Source organism: Halyomorpha halys, unplaced genomic scaffold (assembly GCF_000696795.3).
Source record: "Halyomorpha halys isolate HHAL.00 unplaced genomic scaffold, Hhal_1.1 Scaffold78.1, whole genome shotgun sequence".
Taxonomy (NCBI): Eukaryota; Metazoa; Arthropoda; class Insecta; order Hemiptera; family Pentatomidae; genus Halyomorpha; species Halyomorpha halys.
The window spans coordinates 647,844-660,046 of NW_027108467.1; the positions used below are offsets into that span (position 1 = coordinate 647,844).

Here is a 12,203-nt window from a genome sequence, read left to right on the forward strand (position 1 = left end):
TTTTTTTTTTCTTTTGTAACTATGTGTTTGTATCTTTTTTAGCCCAGACGAAGCCCTGCAACGTGGGGCGAAACGTTGGCTCAATAAAATAGTATAATTCTACTATTTGAGTTTTTTTGACCGCACCCGGACCATATTCCTTTCACTTCTTAATTATATTTCTTGACCACAATCCAGACCATTTCATTATAATTCACATATGGTCAAACATCTATATTTGTAAAATTAAATCTCTACTAATGTTTTAATTAACATAAATTATTTTGAAGAAAATAAACTTTTAAAGGATTGTTGCGAGAGACATCGGTGGACCTGACCCAGAAAGAATGACTCCTCAACGAGTTGAAAAGTACGTAAAAGAAACTTTCCCAGCGGGAGGAAATGTGAAGGTTGAAGTAGTATCTGATGAAAATACCCTCACAAAAGAATATCCACTATTTTCTGCTGTTAATAGAGCAGCTTCAGGTAAAGTTTAAATAAATCTAATGATCTCTTTCGAAATTTCGTTCTGATCTTTTTTGGCATTTATTTTTTGTATTGTTTAGAAATCGAAAGGCATAAGGGAAGAATAGTTTACCTTACTTATGAAGGTTCGAACGTAACTGACACTCTGTTAATTGTCGGTAAGGGAGTAACTTACGACACTGGTGGTGCTGACATCAAAGTAGGTGGTGCCATGCTTGGAATGTGCAGAGATAAGTGTGGTGCTGCTGCTGCTGCAGGTTTCATGAAGGTATATTACATTTTAGTTTTTATTTTATTATAAATTTGATGAAAAGAGTCTTGATACAGTTAATATTCTAAATTAATTTAACACTTTGACTGTCTCAATATTTTTCCTGAGGGTCATCATCATAATATCATTCGTATTAAGACTGATATACAAATTCCATCTGAAATATGACCATTAAACAGGCTCTATCCTGTTGAACCGATCCGCTACCTTGTACTGCATCTGGACAAACAACTAACTTGAGACTGATCTACATGACTGTAATAAGGCCAATCTGGACGTACGGAGTTGAGCTTTGGGGCTCCACTAAACCTTCAAACTTCTCTCTTGTCCAATCTTTATAATCCAAAATCCTTAATGCTCCCTACTTTGTCACAAATAAAATCATCTATAAAGACCTTAATGTTCCATATGTAACTGATCTATCCTCTGATATATCCAGGTATCGATCCTTCCATTATAAACTCCTTAACCACCCAAACCCAATAGTTTCTAACCTCACTTCCTCTTCCATAACTGACAATCCTCTGAGGCGCCTGAAAAGAAGAAGACCTCGAGACCTTCTAATGTTGAAATGTTATTAGCGTGCTACCAATAGGTAGTTTCTGTACATGCCTGTAACATATCATTGTGATCTTAATCAAATTTACTTGATGTATTTTTATGTAAATACAATTGTAAATATCATTAAATAAATAAATTAAAAATAGGCTCTGAGATTTATTACTCACTGGCATTCTAGGAAATAAAATTATGTATGAGATAGCTCTCATGTGTTTCTTGTTGACCGTGAATATTATATGAGAAGATTATTGGGGTGTATTCAGTGAAGAACCCAAATAAATAAAACTTCTTTTATTGGTACCTACATTTCAGCTAGAATTTCTGGCCTTCATCAGGGCTAAGAACGAAAAACAAGAAGATAACATTAAATATAGTTACATTAGTAATTTGAAAAAAAAAAGTGTATTGTTAGTATAATATTAAAAGATTAAAACAGTGTGAAAATATTAACTTATGAATGATGAGAGGAGATAAAAAAATTATATATAAACACCCAGTTTGCAAATATATGTAAAAAAAATAAAAATTATTTAAAATTGAAGTTATATGATAAAGAAAATGTAAAGATAATCAATTTAATATGTAAGTAAAATAACAAATGTTAGCACTATTAAAATAGAATCTTCTTATTTGTATTCTTCGTTAATTGCACCGCAGACCATCTCCTTACACAAGATAGTTTGTTGGCCTCTTAGACAAAAGTCTAAACTAGTCAGGAATTATTGCTTTATTGATATTATCAATTTTTTTATAGCCAAGAAAATAAATGATTGGCTAAAGTGGGTAACGATATCTGATTTAGAGTTATTTCAATGTTTCATAAATAATATCCTGGAGTCCCGTGGTACTCAATGCATTATTCATGTTGTTTATTTACAGAAATATATTTAAATTATATGCAAGATTACTTCACCAATTTTAATTTCTAAACAAAATATTCTACATTTCGACTTATTATGCCATCTTCAGGAAAACTAAAAATATATAATTATAGTAATATAATCTAACTATTAGCAGAGATGGGAAAAAGTTATCTATAGTTGAAACTAATAGCTAAAATTGCCATGGATACGACCCTTATTCATGAATGAATCATTGATAAATAAATATCGTATCCATGGTAATCTTAGCTATTAGTTTCAAACATAGCTAATTTTTTCCCAACTCTGACTACTAGGGCCCCGTCAGCGTAATGGCAGGTCAATCCCCATTTTACAAATTGTATAACTATTCATTTAATTGTGCTACTCATTGCTCTAATTCTATAACTGTAATTTACACGTATTCAGTATACCTTACATGTAAAATAAAATATTACGCGGTGATCATATGGAAAATAATATATTACATTATCATCACTAAAAACTTTTTTATATAATGGAGAGATGTTATATCATTATTTAAAATTGATATATTACTTACATTATATTATTATTTTGTTGTTATATCCAATTTTTTAATGCAATTCTAAATTGAATCCAAATGTTAAATGATATTAACTTTTAAAGAAACAACATGACAATTTTCTTTTTTCTTCTAGTTCATTATATTTTATTTTTTAAATCAAAATTTTTGATTCTAAGTTTTTGACATTTAGGCAATTATAATTTTTTTAAATTATATATTTTGTAATTTTTAGTGTTCCTGAGGATGGAGTGTAAGCCGAAACTTAGTACATCTTGCTTGTAAATTAATATTGATGAGATAATCTTGCATATAATTTAAAGAAACTTATCTTTATCTTCAGCTTAACTAAATTTCATATAGAAATATATTTCTTACTTTTCTGATTAATATAAAAATTATTATTGTGGTAAATGTAGTCATTGTTATTAATTTTTATTTTTCAGGTGGTTAGCATACTGAAACCTGAAAACTTGAAAGTTATTGCTGGTCTTAGTTTAGTAAGAAACAGTTGTGGAGAAAACTCATATGTTGCAGACGAAATCATCACTTCAAGAGCCGGAAAGAGGATCCGTATTGTCAACACTGATGCAGAAGGAAGAATGGCGATGGCTGATGTTCTTTGTTATGTAAATAATCCATTAATTAATTAAAAATTTAGTTAATTTTTAAGTAAATACAATATTAAGTAAATTATTTACTTTTTATAGATGAAGGATATTGCCAAAAAAGCTGTCAACCCACATCTGTTTACTATTGCTACTCTTACCGGGCATGCTTTCCGAACAGTCGGAAATGGCTATACTGTAAGTAGTTATTGGATATAGAAAAGTAATGTTGTTTTACCTATTCTTAAAACTGATATGGTTGTTCCCTCAAGTGATTGCTTTGTATTTTTTTAAAATTCTCTTTCCATTTCTAAAAAAAAAAAAAAAAGTACAAATCTCTGTGTAGTTAAAAATAATCTCACAACTTCAAAGTCAAGCTGAAAGAATTGTTACTAAAAAGATGAGAGGGATATTTAATAAAATTAACCTTTTCATAGAAATTCTTATTTTAAACTCTCTGTCAATACCTTGACCTGGGGCTCCTCTGGAAAACCACAGAAAAATACAAGTTTTTTTTGGTTGATATTTTCTTTTTTTGAGAGCCAGATTTGGGGAAGGTGATTGGCTTAGTAGGGTTAGATTGCAGGAAAACAAAAAAACTTAATTTGTTTTATATATATTTAACAACTGAAGCTTAATCAACTAACTTTGTTGCTGATAAGGGCGAATAGATTATAACTGATTCTTCCGTTTCAAGTACCATTCCAAATATTTCTGTAAAATATCTAAAATTTGGGGTTTTTATATGTTTTCTAATTTTTTTTTTAAATTAATAAACATATATGGTTTTTATATTCATATTTTATTATTAATTATACTAATTTTCGTTGAATTGAGTTTCAGTACTGATATGAAAATGAGATTTTTTTGACAAAATTTCGTACAAAGTATATATTGGATGTTTTAACAATGATTCGCGTAATATCAATTATTATTTATTTATCTTTGGGGATTGCACCCTTATAAGTCGTAAACTATTTTAAAAATTTCTAAAAATAAGATTCAAAAAAATAAAAATCAGTAAGTCAAAGTTATAAGCAACTAAATGCAAAAGTAGAAAAATACGTGAATAAAAATAATCTTTTACATTAAACAACAATTGTATAGTATAATTATTTTATTTCTATTTTTTTATAAGTATACAAAAAAAAGCATTATCTTGCACGAACACTACAATCATAAGCAGTATGATTACATGCAAGGTATTAATAATAAATATAATAAAAGCTCTAATTCGTAGATTGTTGTCTAAATAATAGTAAATATTATTTAAGATGGGAGTATTTTTTGATGCTAATAATTCATTCAGATTTGTTCTATTTATTGAATAATATTTGGTGAATAGTATAGCCTATATCATTTGTACATTGGACAAATAACAAACAGATTGAAAAGATTTTTGGGCATTTTGCAATTGTATAAGGTACTATCATTCATTGTTTTTTTTGTTTTTTTATGCGAGATTAGTTGTATAGTGTGATTTTAATAATATATTTACCTAAGAATCTTAGCTTTTCCAAAATTTTAATGTATTTTAAAGGAAAGATTTATCTGTTGATATCAATATAAGTTACGCCATATTTTAAAATGATTTAAAGATTTTACCACTCTGATTCTTATGCTGAGAAGTTATTTGTACATTATAACTATAATCACAATCATATTATAGATTGCATTGGATAATGGCCCAGCCAGGCAGAAATCGTTTGCCCAACTGCTGCAAAAAACTGGAGAAGTTGTTGGAGATATGTTTGAAGTTAGCACGATCAGAAGAGAAGATTATGAAGCTTACAAAGGTATTAATTATTCTCACCTTCTATAAAGAAGTATGTGCAATTCATACTTTCAAAAATTAATTTTAATTTTATAAAATTTTTAATAAGTATTTTCTTTGTTTAAAAAAACTAAATAATTTTTGGTAAAATTTGGATATTGATAATTTATGTACTTTACTATACAAAACCTTCAGTCGGGTTTAAAGATGATTCTTTAACACTTATCTTATTTACTAGAATACGTTATTAAAATTGTGATGAATACCGAAAAGGGTTTACTTTAAGTGGTAAAATTCCTGTGCTTAGGTACACCGATGATTTTATTTTATTGGGTGAGGACAAGGAAACTATAGAACTAAATTCAATTACATCGATAAATTCCAGTAAGGAACTAGGTCTCAAAATAAATATAAATAAGACAAAATATATGGTAAGTAGTAGAAACAAGAGCAATTTTGGTGATATAGATGTAGCAGGAAATACATTTGAACAGGTTTAGGTATTTAAGTTCTACAGTGACTAGAAAAAATGAAATAGATGAGGAAATAAAAGCTGGGGTGAAGGCGAGGAACACCTGTTTTTTTCAATTTCAAAACTGCTTAACTCGTCCTTTCTATCCAAAAACTTAAAAGTTAGAATTCACAAAACTATTATTCTTGCCACTGTTCTTTATGGATGTGAAATGTGGATCTTACACTAAGGGATGAACAGCGCCTTAAGGTTTAATGATAAAATATTCAAACCAAAAAAGAATGAACTAATTGGAAAATTTAGAAGGCTACACAATGCTGAATTAAGGGAACTGCATCTGATAAATATAATGCAGGTATAGCATTGTGGCGAGTAACATAGGTAGTTTAGATTGTTAGGCTTAGTAACGAGTGAATCCCTAAAATATTAATAAACATTGAATCACAGGGGTTGACCAATACATAAATGGGTGGATTGTGTTAAAACTGATTTAGTAAATTTGGGTTTGGAGAGGCGTCACTGGAAAGATTTCTGTAGATAACAATTGGTGGTATCATCATTAAACCTTCGGGTTTACTAATCCTTTATTATTACTTTACAAAATCACAAAGGTATGTCTTCTCATAAATCTTAGTTTATTCCTTTAAAACTTTAAGATTTCATCCATATAAATGATAAAATTTTAAAGTATTGCGACAAGCACTTTATTTTTCCTTTATCATTATATATGTGTTTATATAATTTGTTTACTTATTTCTAACTTTTCTTTAGTACTTACTTTAGTACTTCTGTTTGATCTTAACTAATTTCTCTTTAATTTGTTTTATCTTATAATATTATTTTAAACTGTATTAAAAAGAAAAAAAGTTAGTTCTCATTTAATAAACTGCTGTAGGGAAAACTGAAGGTGAAGATGTGATACAGGCCGAGAGCTTACCATCTGCTCAGTGTAAGCGAGGTCATCAGGGACCGGCGGCCTTCCTCATCATGGCATCTGGTCTTGAAAAGGTATATCATTCTTGTTTATTTTTTATAAAAACATCTTCAGGTTATTTTCCTCTGTCATCTAGTAATCTAATTCCTGAATTACTCCACTCTGTCCAACATTATATTAACAATTTAAGAAAAAAAATTAATATGTTCAGACAATGCTACCGTGTAATTAGTTAATTACAGTCCATTTCTTAGTTGAAATTTTGTCAGCAATGATAATAATTTATATACTGAATTTTGTTTTTAAACGCCGCCATTCATTGATGCTTCCTTCAATCTCTGATCTTAGTACACTCTAATGTTCTATTAGCTTGAGAATTAGCTCTTTGGATCTGTTATGAAAACTTATGGTGCCTCCTGCTGATATGTTTTTTTTTTTTAATTTGATTTAAATTTTTTTTTTTTACATTTTTAGTCATTTTAAGTGAATTTCACTATATTTCTAAAGAGAAAATGTATTAGTAGATTATTTTACTGAATTTAACTGTACATAATTATGTATTTAGTTTGTTTGTAATATGTATATTGAGATTGTTAGTGTCAGTCCTGAGTTTAAAGTTTTATTTACGTTTTTAGCTTATAAGATTCGTCCACTTTTTGTGCTACCTGCACTATCCAGTTTGTTATTCTTTTTCAGAGATTGAAGAAATTTGGTTCATTGATTTGACTTTAGTTAGTAGCTTTTCTAGTATCTATATTTGTTTTAGGAATGAGAGAAAAATGTAATTGAAGACTATTACACACAATGTTTCATAATCTTTTTTTCTTAGTTTCGGTAAATGAAGTTTATGTAAAGTCAACTTTATAACGTCAAACAGTTTTTATAAATCTTGGTGTTCAAGATTGATGAAACACTCTCAAGTAAAAATTTTCCCTTTTACATCGGCATATTCAAGTTAAACACCTCTGTCTCTGATGTAGTCTAATTCTCCCTTTTACTTTTACTTACTTATATACAGAATATGTGGTAAGGGGAATCATGAGGATTGTGAAAATTGTTTGAATCTGAGCTTTCAATGGAAATTGAATTGATCCTCTTGAGTCCAAATAACTCTAGTATTACAAGGTGGATCCAGATTTTCATCAAAATCAATGATTTTACGCTTTTTTAGGTTTTTCTCTGAAATGTTTTTAACGATTTTCATTAAAATCTGTAGGTCTATGTAAAATTAAGTGGTATTTAAAATCAGGTTGGTCTTAACAACATTGAAATAGTTTGATGGCTTAAATGTTGAATTTTCAAGTGCCTTTGATTTTATTTATTAAAACATTGACAATGTCTCATTGTTAGTAGGAATAGACATAATGTAACATAATAATTTACTGTTTAAATAAAATAAATTTTATCTAACTTAAGTCTCAAATATTTCTTTCTCTCTGTATTCTTTCCGTTTCGGCCAATTCAGCCATTCTCAAAGAGAATCTTAATTACAAATTTTCAACCATATCAATTTTTTAAAAAAACTATGCTGATTATTCTGCCCAGGTCAATAATTTCAGTCAAACTTGCCCTATTTGGTCAATTTCTCTCATTAACATTAAAACTTTTGATCAGTCATTTTACAATATTATACTTTATCATAACAATCTTCTTTGTAACTAAGATTATCCTTGAGAATGGCCGAAGCATAGGACTTATAAAGAAATATAGATTGTTGTGACTTTAATTGGATACAATTTATTTTATTTAAACAATAATAACCAGTCTCGGGAAAGTGAAAAGATTATATATATAATAATAATTTACAATTTTCTGTTAACAGCATGGACTGGATTCGACAGACGTTAAACTTTACTATACTCATTTGGATATTGCCGCATCCGCTGGAGCATTCCCCGAACAAGCAACTGCCTGCCCTGTATTGGGACTCGCTGCCAATTACTTAAGCGTCCATTCTTAAATAATTGCTCTAAAATTGTCATTTTAAGATTTATTTATTTTTAATAAATAATTCATATTACTGTATTATCAGCTCATTAAATGGTTTATTTTATTCAACTTATATCTTAATTTGATAATAAAATATAATTGGTATAAAATACTAACTACTATTAATGGTTTTATTTTTATTATTTCCCCCTTATTATTTTCATTTCATTTAGAATAGAAACTACATGAAGTGTTTTTTTTTTTTTTTCCTTTTTTTTATGACTCATTAATTACCAATTATCAGGGTTGGACAAAATATAGTTATGATAAAACTGCAAGCTAAAATTACCATGGAAACAATGTAAATAAGCATTGTTTCCATGGTAATTTTAGCTATTAGTAGTATCGCAACTGATTTTTTTCCCATCTTTGCCTATTATCATGTCAATCATTTGTAATATTGTTATATTTTATTGTGTATATAATATTTTTTTGTATATATTGTGATAAAAAAATTTAATTTACATTACATTTCATAACAAAAATTCCATTACTTAAAATATTAAAAATTAAAACAAAAGTTGCTCAGCTATAAATAGACCTTAATATAATTTTTAATTTATCCTGTGAACTTTTGGTAGGACACTCGAAATTGATGATTTGAATTAAATGATTAAGTAAAACATATTGAACAATGAAAGGAAATGAAAAACAACTGTTCTTCTCTTTAAAAAAAATGGTTTTGTATTTAAATAAAATCAAACCTATTGTAAATAATTAAATGAATATTTAAGCTAAAAAAAGAAAGAAAAATGAATTTTATACAATAAAAACAATTAAATTTAGAGGCATTGATGATTAAAACATTCAACATCCTTAAAAAAGAACAAACAATTAGATTTTATGTTCATAAAATATAAATTAAACAGTATTTGATGCACACCCTCGTAGGGAATTTTTGTCTTGTTTTGAGGTCCTTAATTCATATTTTTAGATAGGAAACTTAACATATGATGTTCTGATGAATGAAACAAATCGATTGCAAAAATAAATTTTATTTTATTAAAATAAATTTGAAAGCTATAAATAACAAAGCATTGTTGGTATAATTTTATTTTACAATAACTTATAAGTTTTTTTATGCAGTGTATTCCTTGCAATAAATACAGAATTATATTCTCAATAAAAAGTGAAAACAGTGTATTATAAAAAATACAAAAAAAGATAAGAAACATTTGTGTATCAATAACCTAAGTGAGCAAACAATAGTATTTGTGTACATATAATTAAGACTACATATCTTCAGCAAAATCTTGAAGCCACTATTTATTTTAACTTTTCAAGCGAGTGATATATAATCAAATAGAGAGAATTAATAATTAATTTGCAATGCATAACACTTACAAAAAAATAAAATAATTCAAATTATTTAATTAATTAAATTATTTCATCAATTCTTTCACACAATATAAATAAAATAAAATTTAAACTTTAATTAAGTTGATTCTAATAAAGAAAGTTCATGATGAAAACATTCCTTAAAATTTTTGAAACTAAAATACAAATGAATGGCTAGGGACAAGAATATGCAAAGCCACAATTTTGTTGAAAACAATTAGAATTACGAAACGTAGATGGGAGGATTGCGTAGAAACTGATGTAGTAGATTAGGGTTTGGAGTGGCGTCACTAGACAGATGTATGTAGAGAACGATTGGTGGTCTCAGCATCGAACCTTAGGGTTCGCTAAGCCTTTATTATTATAATTAATTGCATGTACCAGCAAAATTATACACTATTATGAAGAAACAATAATTATTTGTTATGCATAACATTTATGCAAATATATAATTCTAAATTCAACTGTTATGGAATTTAGGGGGTTTACACTTTTGTTGAAAACATACTCATTTAGGGAGACAGCAAACTTTTAAAAAAAATTAAATTTTTATGTTATTGAGGTGATTTTTTTTTTTAATTGTATACTAGTGAGTAATATACTATCAAGTAGAAAAACTTAATAATTAATTTGTTATGCACAATAATTACACAAAAATAAAATGATTCAGAATTTAACTGTTTTGGACTTGGGGTTTCGCCCTTTTGCACAATATAAATTATCAGTATAAACTGATACACAAAATAAAATTCAATTCAATTTAAACTTTAATTAAATTGATTATAATAAAGTTCATGATGACAACATTCCTTAAAATTTTTTCAATTAAAATAGACATGAATGGGTTGGGATAAGAATATAAAAAGCCAAAATTTTAAAAACAATTAGAATTTTGTACAAAATGCTCATTTACTTCTCAATAAATCTATTTATTGCGTTCGTTTATCTAGCACCATAATTCCAAAATTTTTATCAATAATATGGAGTAAGAATTGAGGAATGGAAATGGAAAAGGCCATAAGCAACAAAAATACAAAAAATGAGATTTTGACATAATAATAATGAAAGGACTAATCTTGAACGGTTTAGTTCCTAGAGCTGTAATTTTTTCATAATTAGAGAACAAAAATCATGGCCAGCTACACGAGTAAAACGATTTTTTGTTTTTCTCAAAACTAGTTTGTTTGGCACATACAGCTTTTCCCATTTCCACACCTCAATTGTAGAATATTTTGAAACTCTACTTAACAGTTTTCATAATGTGGCTTATATTCTTCCCAGAAGCCCTATAAATGTATTGCAAGTACAAAAAACTAACAACTGTTAATATAATTCAATTACAGAGGAGCAGCGTGTTCCAAGGACCACAAACCAGCTGTCTAACTGATACTTCCGCAGTTACCAGAAGTTTAGTCATAGTTGAGCATCTCTTAACACCTTTTAACCCTAATTGGCCCCATTTATTCCAACCACAGCCTAATATTTCACCATCTCCTAGGAACGATAATAAAGTTTTTAAAATAAAATTTGCTTATATGATAACATACAAATATATAAGTACATGCAAATATATAAAATACTTTATATATGTGAATATCTATTTCATTCTATCTAATCGAAATATATTATGAATTGATTTACTCATAAATTAATTTTCGCATTTATAATATAGGTAATTATGTTAGTAATATGCAGAAAAGATATAAGAAATATATATAAAAAGATTGTTAAAGCTCAAAGCGTTAATTTTCTTTAACTGTTTTTGTTGCGGCCAACATATTTATAATAATTAATTACGTACATTTAGTACAATGTATATATGTATATATAGTTGACCGTAAAAATTGATATACAAGAAGATGGTCAGGGTTGCGGTCAAAAGAGAATAATTAATTCTCTTTTGACTGCAACCCTGACCGTTCTTCTTATATATTTAATACAATGAATGAATGTACCAGTTGTGAGCAAGCACTCTATTATTATTTATGCTGCAGAGGTGTAAATAATAGCTTAGATTTACAGTCATTGTGTATATATTGTCGGCTCAGGCATATTTATCTCTCTATACAGTATTAGTAGCGAACAGTCTGACCAACTCTGTTGTGAGCTCATCTTGGCATGGCAGGCAGACGTACTTTACTCAACCTTCCTCCATGAGGACGTTGGAAAAATTTATCCACAGTGGGGTGGAGGGGAGTCCCTCTATCACAGTCACCCATCATGATATAAAGTAATTTTTTTGATTTTTACGCCACTAATGACACTATATATATTTTTTTTTGTTGGTGGGTCTTGAGTATCAGTCAATAATACAACTTTATTGTTTGCATAATCATGCCCTATAATGAGAACAACAGTTTTTTTGGAACACATGCGGAGTGTTTTTA

General features: G+C 28.1%; 2 protein-coding genes across 2 annotated transcripts in view; one reads left to right on the plus strand and one right to left on the minus strand.

The window, feature by feature from the left end:
• The window catches only part of LOC106692937 (putative aminopeptidase W07G4.4), a 25,695-nt gene extending 17,101 nt beyond the window's left edge, over window positions 1–8,594 (plus strand). Inside the window, exons 6-12 of the mRNA XM_014439202.3 lie at window positions 287–465; window positions 546–733; window positions 3,148–3,330; window positions 3,412–3,507; window positions 4,979–5,105; window positions 6,451–6,563; window positions 8,312–8,594. Of these exons, the coding sequence (XP_014294688.1) occupies window positions 287–465; window positions 546–733; window positions 3,148–3,330; window positions 3,412–3,507; window positions 4,979–5,105; window positions 6,451–6,563; window positions 8,312–8,449 (1,024 nt within the window). The 3' untranslated portion in view covers window positions 8,450–8,594. The remainder of the gene's footprint in view (window positions 1–286; window positions 466–545; window positions 734–3,147; window positions 3,331–3,411; window positions 3,508–4,978; window positions 5,106–6,450; window positions 6,564–8,311) is intronic.
• An 863-nt stretch (window positions 8,595–9,457) lies between these two features.
• The window catches only part of LOC106692939 (RCC1 domain-containing protein 1), a 12,946-nt gene continuing 10,200 nt past the window's right edge, over window positions 9,458–12,203 (minus strand). Inside the window, exon 7 of the mRNA XM_014439204.3 lies at window positions 9,458–11,310. Coding sequence (XP_014294690.1) covers window positions 11,150–11,310 — 161 coding nt within the window. The 3' untranslated portion in view covers window positions 9,458–11,149. The remainder of the gene's footprint in view (window positions 11,311–12,203) is intronic.